At 42.3% G+C, this 25,714-nt stretch overlaps 3 protein-coding genes across 4 annotated transcripts; 1 reads left to right on the top strand and 2 right to left on the bottom strand.

Annotated features, from left to right (window-relative positions):
• Window positions 1–556: 556 nt before the first annotated feature.
• On the top strand, window positions 557–1,747 carry LOC311111653 (relaxin-3 receptor 1-like; the record flags this gene model as incomplete). The annotated part of the gene is made up of 1 exon (XM_084154436.1): window positions 557–1,747. The coding sequence occupies one exon, from the start codon at window positions 557–559 to the stop codon at window positions 1,745–1,747; it is 1,191 nt and encodes a 396-aa protein (XP_084010562.1).
• Window positions 1,748–5,479: 3,732 nt separating this feature from the next.
• On the bottom strand, window positions 5,480–13,402 carry LOC311111656 (calmodulin-like protein 4). The gene is made up of 7 exons (XM_084154440.1): window positions 13,150–13,402; window positions 12,937–13,023; window positions 12,369–12,449; window positions 12,130–12,160; window positions 11,524–11,664; window positions 8,231–8,419; window positions 5,480–5,868 (listed from the first exon to the last, which is right to left on the bottom strand). Exons 3-7 carry the CDS (start codon window positions 12,369–12,371, stop codon window positions 5,771–5,773), a joined length of 462 nt encoding a protein of 153 aa, XP_084010566.1. The 5' UTR covers window positions 12,372–12,449; window positions 12,937–13,023; window positions 13,150–13,402; the 3' UTR covers window positions 5,480–5,770.
• On the bottom strand, window positions 13,252–22,601 carry LOC311111654 (ceroid-lipofuscinosis neuronal protein 6 homolog). 2 transcript variants are annotated; one of them, XM_084154438.1, is made up of 8 exons: window positions 22,479–22,601; window positions 21,228–21,345; window positions 17,441–17,539; window positions 16,989–17,177; window positions 16,687–16,742; window positions 15,980–16,102; window positions 14,097–14,382; window positions 13,252–13,603 (listed from the first exon to the last, which is right to left on the bottom strand). In XM_084154438.1, exons 1-7 carry the CDS (start codon window positions 22,535–22,537, stop codon window positions 14,112–14,114), a joined length of 915 nt encoding a protein of 304 aa, XP_084010564.1. In that variant the 5' UTR covers window positions 22,538–22,601; the 3' UTR covers window positions 13,252–13,603; window positions 14,097–14,111. The 2 variants fall into 2 exon arrangements, with proteins under 2 accessions (XP_084010564.1, XP_084010563.1); XM_084154437.1 differs by having other exon boundaries at window positions 13,252–13,572.
• Window positions 22,602–25,714: the final 3,113 nt, after the last annotated feature.

The following is a 25,714-nucleotide window of genomic DNA, read 5'->3' as shown; positions in this document are numbered from 1 at the left end:
GAAAGGTGGCATCCTATCACGGTGCCACATTGAAATTCACTGAGCTCTTCAGTAAGGCCATTCTACTGCCAATGTTTGTCTATGGAGATTGCATGGCGGTGTGCTCGATTTTATACACCTGTCAGCAAAGGGTGTGGCTGAAATAGCCGGATCCACTAATTTGAAGGGGTGTCCACATACTTTTGTACATATAGTGTAGCTTATTTTCTTTTGGTATCTGAAAATTCATATTTTGTCGAGACCTATTAGTAGTTTATTCACAGGGTCCATCACGTCTCAATCGACCAATCCACGCGTTGCAGGGGCAGGCGCTGTGAACGCGCACAGCGGCGCACCTGTATAAGACTACAGTCAAGATGCAAAGTTTCACATTGATTGCCGTGTTATCAAGGACTTTAGACACGATAACTTTTATCATACAAGCTTCAATTACATAAAATGATCAGCTAAAATAAGCACTCAGTTGCATGGAGCGCGAGGACTCTTCTTTGATATGCCATCGGGAAGCGACCTGGTGCAAGTAGAAGCACCGGTTGTTGCATTCTTATCAGTGAGGATGGGCGAGCTACTCAACCACAGCGGTAGCGGAGCATTGAACATGACTTTGATGGATGATGACAAATTCGGCAGTCTGGAGGATATTGACGTGACCGCGGACGGCACCCCGATTCTAAGGATAATCATCTCCGTTGTGTACTCCATTGTTTGCGCGGTGGGGTTAATTGGGAACTTGTTAGTCTTTTTCCTAATGAGATTAAAACAGGGCCGGAAGAAATCGAGTATTAACTTTTTCATCATCAACTTGGCAATGACGGACTTCCAGTTTGTGTTGACTCTGCCGTTCTGGGCAGTGGACACCGCACTGGACTTCAGCTGGCCGTTTGGAGACGCCATGTGTAAAATCATCCTTTCCGTAACAGTTATGAACATGTACGCGAGCGTGTTCTTTCTGACTGCTATGAGTGTGACCCGTTACTGGTCTGTGGCCTCGGCTCTGAAGAATCGGTCGAGGCAGAGGTCGTGTTCCGTGAAATGGGTGTGCGCGGTGCTGTGGGTCTCCGCAACCATTGCCACAGCACCCACTACCATCTTCTCCTCTGTGACAGTAGTGGCTGGAGAGAAGCTCTGCCTCATCAGGTTCCCCGAGGGACATGACTGGCTCGCGCTCTATCATCTCCAAAAAATCATCATAGCCTTCGTCATACCCATGCTGATAGTGTCCGTCTGCTATCTGATGCTCTTACGGTTCATCCGTCTGAGGAGCATGAACAACAACCACCCCAAACGGAGGTCGAGGGTGACCAAATCTGTCACCATCGTCGTCCTCTCCTTCTTTCTTTGCTGGATGCCAAATCACGCCATCACATTCTGGGGCGTATTGGTGAAATTTAACGCTGTCAATTGGGATAAATCCTACTATTTGGTCCACACCTATGTATTCCCGGTGACTGTGTGCCTCGCGCATGCCAATAGCTGTTTGAACCCAGTTCTGTATTGTCTCATGCGACGAGAATTCAGAAAGATGCTGAAGGATTTGTTTTGGAGAATTTCCTCACCAGCAATCTCCAAAGCCTGCACAATACGTACGTTTACGGGGACGTGCAACACACGTGTAACACACGACGACAACCAAGGGGTTATTCCCTTGAATGTTCTAGACACCACACAATGTCGACTATCCGTTATTGACAGACTGGTTCTACCCGGAATGGCACCTGAAGATTCACAGTGTATCCACCAGACATAATGAACTTACTCTATGAAATGACTTGCTTTCATCAATTACGCATGCATTTGGGAACGATAAATGACAGAGTTCTTGAGTTCCCAATGTTGTCATTACGCACGGGGCACCAGTTGCACAGAGTAGCCCAACGTTGTGAAAAGCAGTATTTACAGAAATTTGGTGCGTCCCTTGGCACGCACTGGAACGGGACGGACATGTACTTAGTAAACTTTACTCGCAATGATTACCTGTTGTTTTTAAGATAAGAGAGTCGCAAATCTATAGAGTACACCGAAGTCAATATACCCTGTGGATATTATACCCTTTATTGGAATGTTGAGATGTTTCTTCTGTCGTCCATTCAAGCTCACACATCGCCATTCAGTGTACACATTTTTAGTACAGCAACATCGAAATAAATGTGATCCTATTAATATGTTATCAGTGCTTCTGTTGTGGTATCTGAATGTGTGGCTGAATGTAAAGGGTCATTGCCATGTATGTGAAATAAAGCGCAAATAAATTAAGCATTTTGGTCGATTGATATATTCAGGCAATGTGTTGTGTGGGTCAATTTGCAACTTTCGAAAACGCTAGATACCAATTACTAAAACTCATTAGATGACGAGAAATGGTCGATTGAAGATTAACGTTATAGCATCATGATATTCAATGCGTTATTGGAGATTACTTAATGCGTAAAGACTCACACACATGTGATGTAACTGCGACACGATATAATGGATTACAATTAGACAGTACATTATAAATAAGATAAGCATATTGGTATGCGTATTTTCTTCGTTCATATAGAGTGTTTGAGAAGGTTGACCACTTCGGAAACCGGCCTAAGGTTAATCTACTTAATTTTACCGACGAGATTACCCTTTCAGAAGTTGTAATGACACTCAAATCTATTTATATTAAGAAAGCGGCCGGCCTCGGACCAATTTAACCCTTATTTTCCCCAAATTGGTGCAGAGATCATTGCTGCCTCTCTCACGCGTATATTTAATCTTTCATTGGCGAGTAATACGATTCCAAAAGTCTGGCAAGCAGCCTACGTCAACATTTTACATCTTGGTCGATTGATTTATTCAGGCAATGTGTTGTGTGGGTCAGTTGGGTCAAAGTTGGATAACTATAGTCCCATATCTAAACTGTCTGCACTGGCAAAATCTTTGGAAAACCTGGTTGAACTCACAATTGAAAGACTTTCTGTATAATAACTAATTTGATCTCAATTCTAGTCGGATTTTAGAGCCAAGCATAGTACAATTACTGCTGTAACTAAGGTTGTAGGTGATATTCTAGATGCTCAGGACAAGAAACATCACTGTGTTTAACTTTTTATTGACGGCCTTTGTTGACCCTGCAGTTGTATAGACAAAAAAAACGTTGGTTTAAATGTTGAAACATTGGATTGGTTCCAAAACTACCTTTCTGACAGAATGCAGTGTAGCACAGAGGGTATGAAATCTGAGTTTCCAAGGCTTATCAAAGGAGTTCCCCAGGGCTCAATTTTAGGTCTGATCCTTTTTACAATGTATATAAATGATATAGGGAAGACTGTATGCTGATGACACAATTATTTATTCTAGCACATCTTGAAGGCTTTTCAGGATTTACAGTTGGCTTTTGATGCTGTTCAAAAGCAACTTTTCCAATTGAAACTTGTGCTTAATGCAAGGAAAACTACACTTATGGTTTTCTCTTCTCTGAAAGTAGACAAATGGAGTCACTTGCAGATTTCAACTGTAAAAAGCAAGCAAATTGAAAATGTCACCTATAAGTATGTTGGCATTTGGTTAGATGAAAAGCTGAATTTTAAACAGCACATTGATAACTTCACCAAGAAACTGAAGTTGAAATTGGGTTTTTATTTTTGGAACAAATCTTGCTTTTCAATGTCAGTCAGAAAGGATCTTGTTCAAAGCCCTTTGTTAGCAGTGCTGGATTATGGTGATATTATCTGTATGCAGGGCTTAGCAAGTACCTTAAAAACTCTGGACACAGTGTGTCATGGTGCTTTTAAGATTTATCACCAATGCAAGATAGATCACTCTCCCATCACTGTGATTTATATGCCATGGTGCAATGGACCTCTCTCTCCACCAGGAAGCTAAAGCACTGGTACACTTGTGTGTTCAAAGAAAGCATTGATAGGGCAACCACCTTTGTATCTCTGTTCCTTACTGACCAGATCAGTCACTCAATACAGTCTTCGTTCACAGTCGCTGCAGTCCTTGTCTGTTCCTAAGGCTAGAACTGAGATGGGGAAACCATAGTTATCCCATAATGCCCCTTCATCCAGTAACATGCTTCAAAAGATATTAAAAGTTAGGGGAGTTAGAGTCTTTCCCGGTGTTTAAGACTGATCGAATAATGTTTTTGATAGCTGCAGTTTATCATTTTTGTTTACTTGTATTTTTTTTGTAACATTTTATGTACACGCTGCTATTTCCGTTTTGTCTTCTTGTCAGGTCGCCCTGGAAAAATGGGTCTTACCTGGTTAAATAAAAATAAAACAATTACATTTGGTAGGTGTGTCCAGCGTTTCCCAAACTTGGGCCTCGGAACACCAAGGGGTGCACGTTTAGTTTTTTTCCCTAGTACTACAAAGCTGATTCAAATAATCAACTAATCATCAAGCTATGATTATTTTAATCAGCTGTGTATTGCTAGGGCAAAAACCAAAACATGGGGTCCCCCAAGACCGAGTTTGAGAAACGTACAGGTAACTGCCAAAATAAAGGAAAAACCAATAAGTGTTTTAATAGGGCATTGGGCAACCACGTGCCGCCAGAACAGCTTCAATGTGCCTTGGCAAAGATTCTACCAGAGTCTGGAACTCTATTAGAGGGATGCAACACCATTCTTCCACAATAAATTCCATATTGGTGTTTTGTTGATGGTGGTGGAAAACGCTGTCTCATGTTCCGCTCCAGAATCTCCCATAAGTGTTCAATTGGGTTGAGATCTGGTGACACACACACACTCTAAACCTGCTATGCTCCTTTGAGACCCCAGTTTCAAAGTCACTGAAATCTCTTCCTAGTCATGGTAGCCAAAATAATGGACAACTGGGCAATTTTATACATGACCCTAAGCATGATGGGATGTTTTAATTGCTTAACTCAGGAACCACACCTGGGTGGAAGCACCCGCTTTCTATATATTTAGGTACCCCTCATTTACTCAAGGGTTTCCTTTATTTTGGCAGTTACCTGTATATTCTCCACATATTCCTCCTGCCCCCCTGCACTCCTTAACAATGGCTTAGCTATATTGGATGACTAAATTAAATGCCATTACGTTCTTGTAAAAAATTATATATGCTTACTGACAATATATTAGGCAGAGAATTCCTTTGACGTGTAATTTATGCCATAAATGAATGGTCTGTGTGCAAAGAATTCACCTCCAATTGCAGGCTACAGCTGCACACTATTGACACAATATGCAGTGTGTGTGCAAAGAATTCGGTCCTTCCTACATAACTAGTATTTTTTTTAAACATACATTCCTACTAATGACGTTGTATAATTTGGTTACTATGACATGTAGATATTGACTTAAATTGTTATTGTAAAGAATATTGTGGGAGGAACAAACAACTTGCACAACTTTTTAGTTCAATGGTATGGCTGAAAGAGCTTGAGTGATTGCACCATGTAAACTACATTTATAAAATCCTACACCTAGAACACAAGTTCAACAAACAGTTTTAAACTCAACATCGAAAAGGGATAGTTGTGTTTATTTTGTTTATTTGAATCTCCATTACCTATTGCACATGCAGCAGCTACTCTTCCTGCAGCAAGTAAAATACAAACCCTCAATAAAAAATAAAAAAGATTCATCCATTTAATTAATCAAATGCACTTGTATAAATGATAGAACGTAGCCTACAATAGATACAAACCTAGATGATCAATAAATGATGTGCATGGAGGTGGTTGGGTAATGCTCAGTGCATGCATGACTAGGTCCCTTCCATGACCATGCTTCCCTATCATAAAGGACGTCACCTCCTCCTGTCCCTCAGTAATCCACTGACGGTAGTGTCACCATCCTGGTGAACTCCTCGTAGTGCACCTTGCCATTAGACTTCACGTTGGCTTCTCTGAACAGCTCGTCCACTGCAAATTTTAGAGGGGAAATAACTTCATGTTAATTCGCTGATTTGGGACCAACCACAAGTATGTTACCAGGTAGAATCGTTAAAACATTTAAGTGTTTTATAATTTGCAAATTGACACAAGATTCAGTTAATGTATGTGTTGACACATGAGAATGACTTGACCCACTGGGCACAGATGTCAATTAAATTGAATTAAAATGACGTGGACACAACGTTAATTCAACCAGTGTGTCCAGTGGGAAAGCTGCCATCTCAATGTGTATTTCCATAGGGTCTCTTGAAGGCACTGGGTGTCTCTCAATAGTCTAAAGTGGCCTTGTTTCTGTATTTCCCCCATCTGCACTAATTTAACCCTTTACACTCCTGGGAATTGGCCTATATGGATAGGGCTACATTGAAATGTTTCTTACAGAAGAAATATGAAAATCATATGCATAAACATGGTAGCAATGAAAAGGGAACAGTTTAGAGATTATGGGGAAATTGTTAGACTAAAAAGGTGAGGACACAGCAGTTCACCTGACAAGACTGAATCCAAACCTTACACTGTTGATTTTATGTGCATTTAAAATTTTCTGTACTTTTTGCCACATTTGTTGTTAACGAAATCTGAAAATACTCTGGATACATTCAGTAACATGATAAGATTATTCCTGGGAAATGTGTTGTAGGTGCAACACAAGACAGAACAATAAGAGGTTTGAGTGAGAGGTCTAACTGGTGTCTGAGTGGCCACACACCTCTCCAAAGTGTGCACATTTCCTAAGAAATGTCTATGCACTTTTATGACTCATAGAAAAGGCTTCAACTGTAAGGTGCTTTTTTGAGCTCTCCTAGCTGTGCCGTTGAAGAATTAGAGCAAGCACACTTGTAGGTATTTTGTTTGGAACACAGCCCAGCATCCCCGCAATCACAGTTATTGTTGTTGTTCACGCAATCCAAAAACAGTCCATTATAAAATCGCAATCTGGGTCAGGTGTGAATCATTTGAAAGCATGTTCTATTGCCAACATGACTATCTAAGTTATGAAATACAATATTAAAGTTTTAGGCTTTCACAATGCAATTTAGGGAAACATATCGTAATTTCGGTGCGCATAGACGGGTTAGCTGACAACGTCACGAAAATGATGCACGTGATTCAATGGGGAAGAAGTCTGTGTGTTGTTGTGATTCTGGATGGCCAGATATCTAGCAACAATGAAAAGCTGCTGCCATGAGCGGAATCGTAGGTGGCTCGTTTCAGCTAGTTTTATCTTGTTCTTGATACCATGTCTTGTTTTGAGGTGTTTGGACTGATGTCATGTCTCTGCTAATATGGCAAAAAATTCGCTAGCTAGCTAACCAACAACTGTAACAATGTATTTGAGAGAAAAGTGCTCATTGTGCAAATGTATTTGTGTTTTCAATAAATACAAATATATTTGACACGTTTCAACAATCTAAGAGCACCCCGTCTGTTTCGCCCCATAGTTGCGCTGTTGTTGCTAAACAACCAACCCGTCTATAGAAAGGAGTCATGAGTGCATTCAAGTGCGTGTGCCGAGGCAAATGTTATTCACTGTAGACAAACAGGCTCATTCTGTTCAAAATAACCCAGGATATGACGCCATGTCATCTTGTAACTATACATCAAACATAGTGATCATAAACAAACACTGTATATGAAGTTACATTTATGACATGGAAATGTGAAGTGCCCATTTAGACTCACTGGTGTTAGGCTTGCATGTATGACATCAAACCAGTATTTATTATAATCCTCAACGTCTCATCTTTCAAAATACATAGAGCCCTCTTAATTTACAACATTTCCATCACGCACACAACGAAACATTTTAAAAAGTTGCCCAATTACCGGGAGGGATGGGGCAACTTCTTTTCGCAAGCAGTGATCAAGTTCAGAATGGCTGTCAGTCAAAACCGATACAGCGCTGTGAAGCGCAGAGCCAGAGCTCTGACGTCATGTATAGAACGTTACTGTCCAGACAGACACTGCGTTCCAATTTAGGCGTTTATCAGTGGCCAAATCTGCCATTTTCAACCCGTATACGGGTACGAGTGTAAAGGGTTAAAAGAGCTGGACTGATGAAAACAAATACCAGGAAAAGGTATACCAGTTATATTTTACTTTTCTTTTTAACCTCAGTGCATATTATGTATAAGAGATTGTAAGAAGGAGCCAATTCAGACTGTCAAGCTGCACTTTCAGGGCCAGTTTCCCCGACCCAGATTAAGCCTATCTACTACTCCTGCATTAAACAGCATTTTAAATAGAGACCCCATTAAGCATTATATCTAGTCCGGTCTTAATCCATGTCAGCTAAAACCCATAGTGATAGAAACACATTGTAGGCTACCTTCTTTATCAGTTAGCTTCTCTCCTAGCTTGGTGAGCTTGGTCCGGAGCTCAGAAGCCAGGATGTAGCCCTTGTTCTGCTTGTCCGTCATCCTCATGGCCTCCAGGATCTCCGCCTTGGGGTCCTCCTGCTGGATCTGCCGGTGCATCATGGTCAGGAAGGTGGAGAAGTCCAGCTCGCCCTTCTTATCTGGAGAAGGAAGGAGATCCATAGAACTAATCACCTGCAAAGGGCACCATTGATCCAAAGTAGGCCTAAATGCTGCTGTTAAAGTGACTGGTTATCTGCTACATGGCCGAGTTGTGGTGTATTTTCATACAACTCTACTGAGCATTGTTGATTATTACTTACTTCTTCAATCAAATCATTAGTTAGGGCAGTGGATTGTGTCAATGTGGCTGCGTTTACACAGGCAGCCCAATTCTGATATTTTTTCCATGAATTGGTCTTTTGACCAATCACATCAGATCTTTTCACATCAGATCTTTTTCAGAGCTGATCTGATTGGTCAAAAAAAATCAATGAGGCGAAAAAAATATCAGAATTGAGCTGCCTGTGTAAATGTGTAAAAGAATGAACTGCAAATGGGCATAAAGTTCAGAGTAACAGAGCAGACACACTTTTTGACTCTCAGAAAGACATTCAGTTCTATGTTGTTCTCAGGAAATTGGGGATTGATGGAAAAAAATTATGTTGAGTCAAACGTGTTTTAACCAAAGCCATTTTCACATTACCAAATCAGTTAATTGGTTTGAATATTTCTCAGTACTTCCCCCAGGTTAAAAAGTTCAGTGCAGCAATTATGAAGAGCTGAGAGAAGATACATATATGTTTTAATGTAATAAATGGAATTGGAACAAGCCTGGACAGATTTCAGCTAATGTGTAGGTTACACTCAATGTGACAACAAGGTGACATTTTCTCCCTCTACCCACCTCCCCAAGTAGCAGCTTGCCTGCCTGTTAAATCATTTACAGCCAAAACCTCACTACCATTCCTAAACAGTCCAGCTAGATCACCAGGTGTCTAGAGCCACTTCAATATTCTAATGGCTTCCACTTTCCTACTTGTTCCCTTCATCTGCACTGACCTTTAAAAAAATAAAATTGGGGGGAAAAGATGTCATGGTAACGCAGATGAAGAGAGGACGTCACTCTAGACCCCTCAAACTCAACCAGTTCCAGTGGGTTGTTTCATCTTTCCCCTCTAATCAGGGAGTGATTTAGACCTGGAACACCAGGTGGGTGCAATTAATGATCAGGTAGAACAGAAAAGCAGCAGGCTTCGAACCTCGTAGGGTAAGAGTTGAATACCCCTGCTATAGACTACTGAGATGCCCCCAGGGTAAGTCACTCTAGACCATGGCTCTCCCAACCCTGTTCCTGGAGAGCTACCCTCTTGTAGGTTCACTCCAACCCCAGTTGTAACTAACCTCATTCAGCTTATTAACTAGCTAATTATTCGAATCAGGTGCGCTAGATTAGGTTTGGAGCGAAAACCTACAGGACGGTAGCTCTCCAGGAACAGGGTTGGAGAGCCCTGCTGTAGACTACTGAGATGCCCCAAGGGTAAGTCATTCTAGACTACTGAGATGCCCCCAGGGTACGTCACTCTAGACTACTGAGATGCCCCCAGGGTAAGTCACTCTAGACTACTGAGATGCCCCCAGGGTAAGTCACTCTAGACTATTGATATGCCCCCAGGGTAAGTCACTCTAGACTACTGAGATGCCCCCAGGGTAAGTCACTCTAGACTATTGAGATGCCCCCAGGGTAAGTCACTCTAGACTACTGAGATGCCCCAAGGGTAAGTCACTCTAGACTACTGAGATGCCCCCAGGGTAAGTCACTCTAGACTACTGAGATGCCCCCAGGGTAAGTCACTCTAGACTATTGAGATGCCCCCAGGGTAAGTCACTCTAGACTATTGAGATGCCCCCAGGGTAAGTCACTCTAGACTACTGAGATGCCCCCAGGGTACGTCACTCTAGACTACTGAGATGCCCCCAGGGTAAGTCACTCTAGACTACTGAGATGCCCCCAGGGTAAGTCACTCTAGACTATTGATATGCCCCCAGGGTAAGTCACTCTAGACTATTGATATGCCCCCAGGGTAAGTCACTCTAGACTACTGAGATGCCCCCAGGGTAAGTCACTCTAGACTACTGAGATGCCCCCAGGGTAAGTCACTCTAGACTATTGATATGCCCCCAGGGTAAGTCACTCTAGACTACTGAGATGCCCCCAGGGTAAGTCACTCTAGACTACTGAGATGCCCCCAGGGTAAGTCACTCTAGACTACTGAGATGCCCCCAGGGTAAGTCACTCTAGACTACTGAGATGCCCCCAGGGTAAGTCACTCTAGACTATTGATATGCCCCCAGGGTAAGTCACTCTAGACTACTGAGATGCCCCCAGGGTAAGTCACTCTAGACTACTGAGATGCCCCCAGGGTAAGTCACTCTAGACTATTGAGATGCCCCCAGGGTAAGTCACTCTAGACTACTGAGATGCCCCCAGGGTAAGTCACTCTAGACTACTGAGATGCCCCCAGGGTAAGTCACTCTAGACTACTGAGATGCCCCCAGGGTAAGTCACTCTAGACTACTGAGATGCCCCCAGGGTAAGTCACTCTAGACTACTGAGATGCCCCCAGGGTAAGTCACTCTAGACTACTGAGATGCCCCCAGGGTAAGTCACTCTAGACTACTGAGATGCCCCCAGGGTAAGTCACTCTAGACTACTGAGATGCCCCCAGGGTAAGTCACTCTAGACTACTGAGATGCCCCCAGGGTAAGTCACTCTAGACTACTGAGATGCCCCCAGGGTAAGTCACTCTAGACTACTGAGATGCCCCCAGGGTAAGTCACTCTAGACTACTGAGATGCCCCCAGGGTAAGTCACTCTAGACTACTGAGATGCCCCCAGGGTAAGTCACTCTAGACTATTGATATGCCCCCAGGGTAAGTCACTCTAGACTACTGAGATGCCCCCAGGGTAAGTCACTCTAGACTACTGAGATGCCCCCAGGGTAAGTCACTCTAGACTATTGAGATGCCCCCAGGGTAAGTCACTCTAGACTATTGAGATGCCCCCAGGGTAAGTCACTCTAGACTACTGAGATGCCCCCAGGGTACGTCACTCTAGACTACTGAGATGCCCCCAGGGTAAGTCACTCTAGACTACTGAGATGCCCCCACGGTAAGTCACTCTAGACTATTGAGATGCCCCCAGGGTAAGCCACTAGACTATTGAAATGCCCCCAGGGTAAGTGAGGGGACCTTGATGGCATACCTATCTTGTGGACCTGCAGGTGTCTGTCGATCTCACCGAAGGTGGGACTCGTCCCCAGACAGCGCATAACTGTGATCAGGTCCTTGGCTTCAATCTTCCCCTTGCGCTTCTTGTCATACAAGGAGAAACATTCCTTGAACTCTACAGGGAGAAAAACATGCAAATAATGCACTGAGGTTCTGGGTAAAAAAGAAACTATGACTGTGGAGAAAAAATTAATAATCAGGATAATATATTCTAAAAACAGTGCATATTACAATGTCAAAATGCATCAATGCATTCTCCTCACTCCAAGGAGGCAATTAAAACGTTATTGTCTCACTCTGAGGAGGCAGTTAAACGTTCTTGTCTCACTCCAAGGAGGCAGTTAAATGTTCTTGTCTCATTTCGACAAGTGTAGAGGAAGAAATAAATCATACTTTTACCCTCAAATGGGATTCTTCTTTTCTAAAATCCCTTTTTAAAAGACATTGCTCTCAAAGTTAGTCACAATATTTTACTCTACTGTTCAATATCAATTTATTGAAAAAGACTGACATTATTTATGTCTCAAGTGACCTCTCACACACCAAAAGAAAAGCTAGCAAACAACATAGCACACCTTACCGTTGATCTGAGTTCCTGACAGGAATTTAGCCTGAGAAAAACACAATACACCATGAATTGGCTTAAACACAAATTATTAAATGGAAATTATTAAACAGAAAACACAAAAAATACACCATGTGTTGGCTTAAACATGTACAGAAATTATTAAACAGAAAACACACAAAAATACACCATGAGTTGGCTTAAACGTGTACAGAAATTATTAAACAGAAAACCCCAAACAATGAAGTGGTTACCATGTCTGTCGTCGGAGATCTCTCTTCCTGTAATGCCACTGGCTCACCTCACCTGTCTCCACACCCGTCTGCCTGCCCGTTCTAAAGTCCAGCACAGAGTACATGTCATTTAATACCGGTTGCTGTGGAAACCGAGATAGTGGATCCACGGTATCATATTATCCTCTCCCTTTCTCCTCTCTCAAATAGCTGTGATACTAAACACTATCTATTGTCTGTTATGACAACCAGGATATGTTAAACTACACAGCGTGGCCAGTAGCAGACGAGTTACAGTATACGGAAATTGTAGTTACATTTAAAAAGTAAAAATCTTCAAGAAGATAAGTAACTTTGTCTATATTAGAAGTAGGCGTAAGTATGATTGATCTTGCCCAACTAATAGAACTCCTGCATTCAATTCAATACCTTGTAATGTCTAGTGAAAGGACCGATGACAGGATAGTGACGACAGTGAATATATACATTTCCTGAGGTAGCTGCAATATATAGCATTACCACTAGAGGTCATTGTCTATCAATCCAGCCATGTACTAGTACGGCATATAATAATTTGGTATGTGTATACCCCACTACATCTGGCGTGTCCTCTGTATTCCCGCTCAATTGGTAGAGCATGGTGCTTGCAGTGCCAGGGTTGTGAGTTCGATTCCCACTGGGGACCAGTACAAAAAAGTATGAAAATGTATGCACTCACTACTGTAAGTCGCTCTGGATAAGAGCGTCTGCTAAATTACTAAAATGTCAAATGTACATCTGCTATAGGAGACATATGACTTACTTCAGTATGGAAAAACCCTGATGATGATGATATCTGTTATACCTTATAAGCAAGTAAAGTTAAACATGTCTTCAAAGCTCATAAACACAATACACATAAAGTGGAGTAAGAAACATTTATTACAAAAACGATCTGATTTTCAAATGTTTAAACAACTTACATTTAGCAATCCAATGATGTTCAAGTACATACGACACTGACCTTTCTTTGAGTTGATTTCAAAGTTTGGCTCATTTTAAATGAATACTGTAACATTACATACTGTAAGACGGTCATTGTCATGTAGACGGGGTTGGGTGCAACTGTAGAAAAGAGGGGCCTGTCCCAGAATGCACCACAACACTGTGCTTGATCCACACTCCATGTGGCGCTTGCTGATGATGTCATTCCACCATTTGGGAGCAGAGCAGATACACCATTTATCTGGCGAAGGAAAGTTTCAGACCTGTAAATTCTACAAAATGTAAGTCAATATTAGTCCATTCCACAGGAGGGTGGTGATGGAAGGACGGCTCATAATAACTTTCCTTACTCCATGCAAACCTAACCTGGATAACTAATTGTTAACACAAACTAGCATCATCATACTGGCTCCCAGGCTAACACAAACTAGCATCATCATACTGGCACCCAGGCTAACACAAACTAGCAATGTCATACTGGCACCCAGGCTAACACAAACTAGCAATGTCATACTGGCACCCAGGCGAACACAAACTAGCAATGTCATACTGGCACCCAGGCTAACACAAACTAGCAATGTCATACTGGCACCCAGGCTAACACAAACGAGCATCATACTGGCTCCCAGGCTAACACAAACTAGCATCATACTGGCTCCCAGGCTAACAAAAACTAGCATCATAGTGGCACCCAGTCTAACACAAACTATCATCATCAAACTGGCACCCAGGCTAACACAAACTAGCATCATAGTGGACACTCACCTGTTGTCACTCTCATCATTGGCTGTCCTTGACGTGTAACGTGTAGTAGGACCAGGGTTCGGGGACGTACAAGAGACCGGGATATTTCTTACGCAGCACTGGGTCGCTCCACAGCCAGGCCACCCACACGGCGACCAGGCACATGGTGACAGAGAAGCTGGCGAACAGAAAGTGGCCGTTGGCGTCCGGGACCGAGCCCTTATGTCGCTGGTGGATCACGGTGGCTACCATAGCTAGGAAGGTGAGGAGGAAGAGTTGGAAGATCTGACCCTCTGTGACCAAGTACCTGAGAGGGTGTGAGAGAGGGGCAGAAGTGAGAGCTGCAGTCAAGATACTTTCACTTTCTAGAAGAAAATACTTACAAAGAGTTGAGCCACGCTTCACACAGTGAAATGTCCCATACTTCAGGTACTTACAGTATGACATAAATCACACAATGGAGTACAATTGCCAATTAGAATTCAGCAAACCTCTATTTATTTAATTTTATTTCACCTTTATTTAACCAGGTAAGCCAGTTGAGAACAAGTTCTCATTTACAACTGCAACCTGGCCAAGATAAAGCAAAGCAGTGCGATAAAAACAACACAGAGTTACATATGGGGTAAAACAAAACATAAAGTCAAAAATACAACAGAAAATATATATACAGTGTGTGCAAATGTAGCAAGTTATGGAGGTAAGGCAATAAATAGGCCATAGTGCAAAATAATTACAATTAGTATTAACACTGGAATGATAGATGTGCAAGAGATGATGTGCAAATAGAGATACTGGGGTGCAAATGAGCAAAATAATAAACAATATGGGGATGAGGTAGTTGGTTGGGCTAATTTCAGATGGGCTGTGTACAGGTGCAGTGATCGGTAAGGTGCTCTGACAACTGATGCTTAAAGTTAGTGAGGGAGATAAGAGTCTCCAGCTTCAGAGATTTTTGCAGTTCGTTCCAGTCATTGGCAGCAGAGAACTGGAAGGAATGGTGGTCAAAGGAGGTGTTGGCTTTGGGGATGACCAGTGAGATATACCTGCTGGAGCGCATACTACGGGTGGGTGTTGCTATGGTGACCAATGAGCTAAGATAAGGCGGGGATTTGCCTAGTAGTGATTTCTAGATGGCCTGTAGCCAGTGGGTTTGACGACGAATATGTAGTGAGGGCCAGCCAACAAGAGCGTACAGGTCACAGTGGTGGGTAGTATATGGGGCTTTGGAGACAAAACGGATGGCACTGTGATAGACTAAATCCAATTTGCTGAGTAGAGTGTTGGAGGCTATTTTGTAAATGACATCGCCGAAGTGAAGGATCGGTAGGATAGTCAGTTTTACGAGGGCATGTTTGGCAGCATGAGTGAAGGAGGCTTTGTTGCGAAATAGGAAGCCGATTCTAGATTTAACTTTGGATTGGAGATGCTTAATGTGAGTCTGGAAGGAGAGTTTACAGTCTAACCAGACACCTATGTATTTGTAGTTGTCCACATACTCTAGGTCAGACCCGCCGAGAGTAGTGATTCTAGTCGGGTGGGCGGGTGCCAGCAGCGTTCGATTGAAGAGCATGCATTTAGTTTTACTTGTGTTTAAGAGCAGTTGGAGGCTACGGAAGGAGTGTTGTATGGCAGGGATCATCAACTAGATTAAGCAGCGGGCCAATTTTTTCTTCAGCAGATGGTCAGGGGGCCGGAACATCATGACAAATAATTTGTAGACTGCAAATTGACCTCAAGAAGCCCAAACAGATATGACTAAAACAATAATTTCAAAACTTGCTTACATTTGTATACGATCACATATATCTTGCTACAGATTTCCAAAATTAAAATCACTTGGAGCTGTTTTGCTCAGAAAACTTTACTCAAGTCAAAATAAGGAAGTAAATGAAGAGACTGACCAATAGTAGAGGGCACTGGGTCCGAGTAGCAGCCAACCAGACAGGGGCATCGTCTTATCCTCTTTGACGTGAGTAAAACAGCCGGTGAAGTAGAGGAAGAGGATGACGAAGAAAGGAATATACCTGGAGGTAGAGAGAACTCTGTTGAAAACTACTTCATGTCAACTTATTACACATATTGAACTTTAATAATGTTTACATACTGTTTTCCCCACTTCTGATGTATATAGTGTATTCTAGTCAAGGCTCATCCTATATAACTACTGCTGTACACACCTTTTCTATTCATATACTGTCCATAATCTCATTGTCTATACATACCAACATATACATACATATTTATATTCCGGACTCTGACATTGCTCGTTCTAAAATTCCTATATTTCTTAATTCCTTTATTTAAATTTTTGGGACTTGCGTTTATTGTTTTGTATTGTTAGGTATTACTGCACTGTTGGAGCTAGGAACATAAGCTTTTCTCTACACCCGCAATAACATCTGCAAAGTATGTGTACCCGAACAATAAAATTAGATTCGATTTTTAGATATACAGACATAAATACATCAAAGCAACTACATTTGAAAAACAGTCAATGTTCAACCACTTTAAAACAGGTTTTAAACTAAGTTATAATATCAACCAATTCCAGTTTTACGCAGAAGAGAATATCCCATTAAAAGAAATTACTACATGATCCGATACCTACCACATTAAATGTCCCAGCTGTTCATCATAAAAATAAAGAAGTTCAAACGAATCAATCTAAAATAAATAAAATAAGAAACATTTTCAAACATCATCAGCATTTTTTTGTTGGTTGATATAAAACAGCATACATTTGAGCTCTACCAAGCACCATGCGTTCATTCATCTCGGTTAACCCACAACTATAATTTTGCATACTTTGGTCAGATTGTATCAGAGGGGTTGGGTAAAAAGCAGAAGACACATTTCCATCCCATATGGACTATCGAAGTATATCTTATATAATAAAAAGGTATAGCCTACCAGTGTAGCAGGTTTGAGGTCTTTGATGATGGGGTTCTCTCTGACAGACAGGTGGAGCTGGTAACCGCTCAGCAGGAGACGGTGGTTGATGGAGTCTCCCACCAGGTGGATGCTGGCGCCCATCACAAAGGTGATGATGCTCAGGTACACAGCGGAGCGAGGCAGGGCCCTGGGACTCCGCTCAATCAGCTGCTCAGAGAGGGTCGAGAGCACGCACACATTAACGGGCATGTAAACACACACAGTCAGTGCGTACGCACACACACACACGCTTAGTATAGCATGTGTGCATCACAAATTCTTCAGATTAATTAATTAATTACATATTGAAATAGATTATTTGGGACACATTTTATTGCCACTGTAGCTTCTTATAGGCCAACTGTGATTGTGAACAAACAGTATCAACCAGCGTTGCAGTTTGTGTTTGGTGGTTCCAGACAGTCACCCACCTTGAGCAGTAGGAATGGCGTGATGACATTGTAGGCCATGTGAAAGTAGTCTCCAGCACTGGGTTTGTTCAGGGGGAACCACTCCAGAGGGAGAATGATCTAAATGAAATCATGGATACAACACAGGGTTGCATTCATAGATTTGAATGCTGCTATAACTAGGCTATTTGTTTGTTACACTTCCTTATTTACTCAAATATATTATTGTAGCAGGGTGGTTCCACGCCAGGACAGCACGAAAATATTTTGGGTATCTCAGATTGTTCTGGCAATTCTCACATAGAAACTTTATTGGAAGGGAAGTATGTTAGACATGCTTTTTACATTTGTATCAAGGTATTCTTTTGTTTTTATCATGATGAAAATGCCTCCTGTAAGAACCTATGATCCGTGAACCGTACATGATACAGACAATATCTTGGTGTCATTATACTTATAGTGTCAGTGGGCTCTCTGGTACCTTTGAAGATATGACCCATTTTATACACAGAAATTGACAATAAGGTCATTAAGAAATCATAGCCCTCTTTTAGGATTGCACATTCAGCAAATCACCAGCAGAGGAAGTTCCATTTGAATCCATTTTCCCATTCACTGTGTTGGTAATAAAATGTATCATAACTTCAAAATTAGCAGACAAACAACTCTGGAAAGTTGATGTCCTTACATGCTGACCACACCGCTCGCGTTGCGTGTAAATAAATGTACACATACATGTTATTCAAATCATTGCACCGACATTGCTCGCGCGACTCAACGAGTATCTGCGTAGCCAGGCGCTAAAATAGAACTTGGTTCTATTTGTGACGCCTGACGCGCTGCAAGTCCCACCTCTCCCATCGGTTTTTAGGAGCATATACCCACGTGGGTGATTGAAAGATGAGGTCCACACTCCAGTGCAGTTGGTGGTGTTAATGCATCTTAAAGTTGGTTGCCAACCGCCATATAAAGTCCATAGAAGAAGAAGAAGCCTGAAAGAGGAGAGATTACTAGAAACAAACTCTGTTTACCCTTTTATCTATGGATTAATTGTCGGAGTAGAGAACCTTGTGGATTTCAGGTAAAATAACAACCCAATGTTTATATCCCAGGACAAATTAGCAAGCAACAGCAAGCTATCTAGCTAAACTGCCATAAATGTTTAATGCTTTTCGACCTGTCCCCAAATGAATATAGTTGGTTCAGAGTTCGTTTTGATATTTCAACCTGGGTGTCCTGATCGCGTCTGGTGTTGTCGGACAAAATCAACATGTGCACGGTGTGGTCTGGTCAGCATGTTAGAGTATATTTTTCCAACCAATGTCTTAAAATTAACAAAATCAAAAAGGGTACTTATGAGATATTTAAAATGTTTATGTTGATTAAATAAATGTGAAGAATTGCATTTCAGAATTTAGAAAACTCCATATTAGTGATAAGGGGTATAAAAGAAATCTACAGTTACATATCGCAATATTATTGTGGCCGATATTATATCGATGCTTTGAGTATAGATCTGTAAAAAATATAAAACTCGCCAAAACTCAGGTATCCTATAGCTTGTTCTCCATCTTTTTAAATAGTGAGCCAACATGTTTTCAGCACTTTTATTTCCATGACTGATCAAAACTCATTTTCCCATGCTCTCTCTTATCTCTCCGCACCAGACATACTGTATCAAATCGCAATACGAAATACATATCGTATCGGCACCTAAGCATGGTGATAATATCGTATCGTGAGGTCCCTGGCAATTCCCTCCTCCATATGTTAGAGCACACACTAAGGAGTATAATGACACCAGGATGTTGTCTGTATCATGTACGGTTCACGGATCATAGGGTCTTACTGTAGTGGAATAATGAGAGAAGGTGATACTCGCGACTAGCGACTTGCTGTCGCTGAGGCCCAGCGTGAAGACTCAATCACGATTTATGACATTGTTTGGATGGCTGACCATTCGTGGGCTATCACAGGGGTCAAACACATCTTATCGGTGGATCACATGGAAGTCCTGGGGTCACTGACGCCAGGAGAGGTGTGAAGACTGATGAAACTTGAATCGACTAAATGAATGTTACCGTGTGAATTAAATTGTCATGTTTGGATTGTTTCAAGAGTTTATAAAACGCTACAAATTTTTATGTTTTATTGTACTTTAATTGGTATGGATTTATTGTTATAGGGAAACTTAGGTTTTGTTCGTCGGATGGCGGATAGCTCAAAGAGGAGCGACACGGGTGCGCTCCTATAATTTAAATTCAGTTGATTAGATTCGAATCTGGGTGTGTTTTCCTGTCTTTTGTTTTTACTAGCAAAGTGTTCATTCAGGTTGGGGGTGAGTTTCTGGTTGGGGGTGAGTTTGTGCTTGAATTTGGTTGAAAGGACAGTTAATTCACTTATACTTTGAGAACTTGCTAGCAAGCTCCTGTGTCGCACTGCTTTTTCTTTTAGAGATGATTCTGAACTGAAGACACGTGTAACCACGTTAAGCCTATTGGTGACAGTCCTTTACTCTGAGTATTCTGGAAGGTATCATGTACACTCAATTGTTTGAGTGTTCATTATTTTGTGACTGATACATTCTATTAGTTGAATTGAGTAAATGCATTCCTCGTTCTACAGAGTAATTATTTGATTGACTATACGCTCATCATTTAGGTCTATTGACAGTTGTTATTTTCACTATACACTGCACATTCTTGGGTTCCACCTTCACGTCTCTGATCTGCTTGCCTCAATATATTAATGCTAGAACATTGGTCGCCAGGATAAGCTAGTCCCCTGTAGCTCAGTTGGTAAAGCATGGCGCTTGCAACGCCAGGGTTGTGGGTTCGTTTCCCACGGGGGGGCCAGTATGAAAAATGTATTCACTCACTAAACTGTAAGTCGCTGTGGATAAGAGCGTCTGCTAAATGACTAAAATGTAAATGTATCTAGTCTCTTAATAATTTGATAACGGTGCAAGTTAGACACATGTTCATTATATTTTCATACTGAGAGGAGATGTAATGCTCGCTACCATGACTAGATTCCTCCAGAGACGCACAGGGCCTGTTGCATTTATTCACATAATATTGGTGTCAGATTGATCAATGTAATTTATTATTATATTCAACATAATGGTTGTATAAATTCAACCAAACTACATTACAGCAGGCATGTATAGGTCTAAAAAGGGCTTACATTTCGTATATATTAGCTTGTTTGTTACAATAGTTCAAAATGGCATGGCCAAACATGTGAATGAAAGGGTATAGTTTGTGCATCATAGAAGTACACGTTTATCAACCTATTAGAGAGTCTATCAAATCATGTTTGATCGTGTTCATTCATTATGATATGTTATGACAATTTTAAGACAACATTTGTCATGGAATCTAACTCTAAATGACTCCGTTGACAAAGACCAATACAAAGTTAACCTGCACTTGAGTGGAGGGACTGTAAATGTGCAGCAGCCATCCCTGTTCAAATACACCTCCACATGAACCTTATATGGTTGACTAAAGTAATCCATAATGGATTTGTGTCAACAATAATTTCCTTCAAGATGTATTGCATTGTTATGGAGTAACGTACTCCACCCAGTGTGGTAAGCCTATCCCTCTTTGGGATATGAGGTAGCCTAAAATGGCTACTTTCATCATGATTTTCTCAAAAACGGTTTGTGATACAAATGTAAAAAGCATGTCAAATATCCTTCACCCCAATGAAGTTTCTATGTAAGAATTGCCAGAACAATCTGAGATACCCAAAATATTATTGGCCTGTCCTGGCGTTGAATCGCCCAGCAGTTTGACCATACCATTACAATGGGCCTTCCAAAGTCCAGTACCCAGTTTTGCACTGTGAGATAGAACCACAGGTCAAAGTGGAACTGTGGCCTCTTCATCGATGACCCTTTTGGCTTCGACCCTGGTTGGCTTTAGATAAAGACACATTGTGAAGTATGAATTCCCTCCAACTCCAAAACAACATTATACAGAATGACAACATATGAACAAGACATTAAGCCAATATGTGGGAATGCAACAGTGCTGTGGTAGGCCTACACCTAAATGAATACACTTAAATAACATTATAATTATATTTCTGTTCATGTAGCCTACTGAATTATTCATCACTATTATTATGTTGTTTTTGTTGGCCATGATCCTCCGAGGTTAACGCCAGTGGGGGAAATAGGACGAGGACATGTAAATAAATACGATACATGTTATTCAGTGGGCTGTTTGCCACGGTGGATACGCTGTCCAATGCATTCCAAGCCATCTGCTTGTACAGGTTCCATCTGTTCCTAACTCTCTGCTAATGATAATGGGCAACATAAAAGCCAAGATACACGGTGTTGTATAGCTGTGCTTGACAACCTTCACAGCCGTCATCGTCTGAAAGCAGTACAGGCTGACAACTTCCCTCTTCTTGCTCATATGACACTGACCATGAGCACATTACAAGGCGAGAAGAACTTCAGCCAGCAAGCACAGGCAATAACTAACCTAGTTTAGAAACCAAGGGGGCAGTTTTGAGTGGCAGACTGATTATGCCTTTACAGTATATTTCCTACTGAAACTGTCTGACAGTAGCCTAGCAGACTAAACTTCACGGTGAAGGAAGTTTCTGATAAACTTCAACAGAGTGCAGCCCGAGACCAGGATTTGTGGAATCTAGCTCTGACTACATCAATTCGCCCATGTCAAACCTTCAAAGAATTTAAATATGAAACGCCCACCTTGTACCCATGTTTAAAACCACTTGAAGCTGATTTCCTGGTTTACAGTGTTTTATGTCCCAGTTGGGGAACCCTGTCTTAGAGCAACAGCAATGAGCAAACAGTCAGTGGTTGTTTTTGATTAACGTTTAATATAAGTATAGATTTCAGTAAGCAAAGAAAGCTGTTTACGTTTCGTTTATAGACAAATGCCCGAGACACCTCGGCTTATCAGGGCGACTCTTTAGACACGCACGGTGCATTCCTACCAATGGCCCGCTAGATGGGAACATGAAATACTTGCCGATTATATAAACACGTGAATCACAAGCAAAATTTTCAAACCTGGGGTTTATTGACGACTGGGACGCATTGCTTTGACGTTTCCGTACCGCCGCCTGCATTCTCTTCTCTTCGCGCGACGAAAATTCTTCTTCTTCTTCTTCTTCAGTGGGGTTTATCGGCGATTGGCATCCAACATTATGGTGCATTACCGCCACCTACCGTACTGGAGTGTGGGCCAGAGACAGGGAGAAACTAAATCCTACCTGCCAGCCCCGTTGCTCTTAAAAAAGATAACAAAATATTTGACACTATATCTAATGACGTTCTACTCAGTATCATCTTTAAACTCATTTCCTGTATCCCCTTCTCCTTCATACTGGATCTCAGCCACTCTCTTTTCCTCTCATACTGCCCACACCGTATCAGTACATGCTCCACTGTCTCTGTTCCCTGGCAATATTCACACTTTCCTGTTGGATGATTTCCTATCCCATTTAAGGTCTTATTCAACCGGCTGTGTCCCAGCCTTAGTCTTGTAAAAAATAGCCTCCTCTCGTCTGTCTCTTTCTGCCGTCCTCCCCTCCCCGACTTTCCTCTGTACTTGGAATAGACGCCTGCCCTTAGTGTCTCTGTTCCACTGCTCCTGCCATCTCTGCACCACCACTGTCCATATCGGGCTTTTTGCCTCTGCCTTGCTCATTGAAACTATAACATCAACATCTCCACTACTAAGTGCTTGTTTAGCCTGTTCATCAGCTGCCTCGTTCCCCTCCACCCCCACATGGGCTGGGACCCAAGTAAATCTTATCTGTAAACATCTGTCTAACCCTGCCATGAGTTTGTAGTACCTCATACAACAGGTGTTCTCTGCTACGTGAGCAAAATGACTGCAGACTCATCAACACTGCAAATGAGTCAGAGCAAATAACTACTCTGTCTGGCTTGACTTCCTCCATCCAGTGCAAGACCAACAGTACGGCCCTCAGCGCTGCCGTATATACAGCCAGGTGATCTGTAATACGTTTCCGGCCTGCCACCCCACATACCTGCACTACAAATTCTGACCCAGTACATCCTGTCCTTGGATCTTTTGAACCATCTGTGTAAATGGCCACAAAATCCTGATATACAGTATTCATGCGTCTATTAAACAAATCAGATGGATCAAACCTCCCTATCATTCGGTAGTCTCTCCAACACTTCTACATCAACTACTGGAGGCGGGAGTAGCCATGTTGAATAGCTACCGTGGGGCTAAACTCCCTTCCATACAGTCCCATCTCCCTCGCCTGGGTAATACCCACCCACCCAAAGCTTGTGTTCTGTCCTCGCTCATGTTTCCAGCATGCCTGTAGAATCGATTTAGCAGAATGAGACACCTCATGTCCCTGTAGGTTGACCCAATAATTCATTGCCAGCTGCTGTCTCCTAATTTCCAATGGCATATCCCCCATCTCCACCTGTAGTGTGGACACTGGGGAGGTCCGAAACGCCCCACTACATATTCTGAGTCCTTGCCCCTGTATGACATCTAGCCTTTCCAGTGAGGTCCGGGCTGCCAAACCATATGCTATACTGCCATAGTCTATTACAGATCGGATCAATGCAACATACTGCACATAGTCCTCAATGAGGAACGCCCAGCCACCCACTCCTTCCCGTCAGACAGCGCATCACATTTAGCACCTTCTTAAACTTTCCCACCACTCTCTCAATGTGTTCTGCCCAGGTCAGTCTAGTGTCAAAGTACACCCCAAGGAACCTGAAGGCCCCCACCCTCTCCAAGCTTCTCCCATATAACCTCAAGCGTACCTCATCTCCCACCTTCCTCCGGGTAAAGAACACTGTCTGAGTTCTCTACAGAGAACCTGAATCACCACATTAATGCCCACCGCTCTACCGCATCAATTGCTTCCTGTACCTTCCTGACTATGTATGGCACATTTCTTCCCCTCTTCCATAAGGCCCCATCATCTGCAAATAACGACCTCCCAATATCCGTCCGTACCTGAGAGTACACATCATTGATCATGATTGAGAACAACAGAGGACTAATCACGCTCCCCTGCGATGTATCGTTATCCACCAGCTAGCCGCCTGATAAAGACTTCCCCACCCTCACCTGGATAGTCCTTCCAAACAGGAAGTTCTTTATCCAGTTGTATGTTCTTCCCCGTACCCCCATAATATCAAGCTTGATTAGCAACCCCCTCCTTCCACAACATATCATATGCCTTCTCCACATCAAAAATGACAGCTACAACAGTCTCCTTGTTCACCTGAGCCTTCCTGACCTCTGCTTCTAAGCAGAGCACTGGATCCATAGTTCCCCTTCCTGAACCCACTCTGGTGTGACGATACTAACCCCCTGCTCTCCAGGAAGTAAGTTAGCCTCTCTGTAGTCATACATTCCATAATCTTACATACATGTGATGTTAAAGCTGTTGGCTGATAGCTTGATGGCCTCGTTGGGTCCTTCCCTGGCTTCCGGATTGGTCCCACTACTACCTCCTTCCAGCTGCCTGGTAGTTTCCCCTCCTCCCACACTCTGTTTTACAGCCCCAATACCTTATCCAGTGCCTCTCTCATCTGTTACTGCCATATCCTCCCCACTCAACAACACTGGATAATCCCACTCCCTTCTGACCCCACTCATCCTCTTAATCATCCCCCACACTTCTCCCACAGGTGTCGCCCTTCCAATGGTGTCACAGAACTGATGCCAACATGACCTCTTTGACTGATAGTTCTCCTCACCAGGGCCAAAATTCGCTCTGGTTTGTTACTTCCTTCTTCTTCTTCGGATTTATTGGTGAATTACACGTAAAAGGTGTATTGTCGCCACCAACTGGACGCGGGTGAAAAAAATCACCCTAAACAAGTTGATTCCACTCTGGGGAAGAGAACATGTACATGAATCCACACAAACTACACAAACATTTTTACAAAAAATAAATCTATATGTATTCCCGCTCTTCAGTCGTTTGAAACCTCAAATCCCCTGTTCAGGCTTTGGGGCCTGAGAGAGTGGGACCGCACGAGTCCGTAATCCGTGTAGCTCCTCAGATGTTAAATCTTTTAGTCCCAGAAATAGCTCAGCTGCAGAAACAATGATGTCAATCTTTCTAGACTTTTTTTTTTCTACTTGCGCAGTGCCGTTTACCACCATTGCTATTAAAGCAACAAAGTCTCTCACCAACCCATTTTTAAATCAAGCGACCCCTAGTTTGGGAAATGCTGCCTTAGACTGTCAGACTGTGACACTAATATCGATGAGGTGATATACTGTTATTATA

The sequence above is a fragment of the Coregonus lavaretus genome (genome assembly GCF_964263955.1).
Source record: "Coregonus lavaretus genome assembly, chromosome: 37".
Lineage (NCBI taxonomy): Eukaryota > Metazoa > Chordata > Actinopteri > Salmoniformes > Salmonidae > Coregonus > Coregonus lavaretus.
Note: the sequence above shows the minus strand (reverse complement) of the source record. Positions and strands in the feature narration are given on the sequence as shown.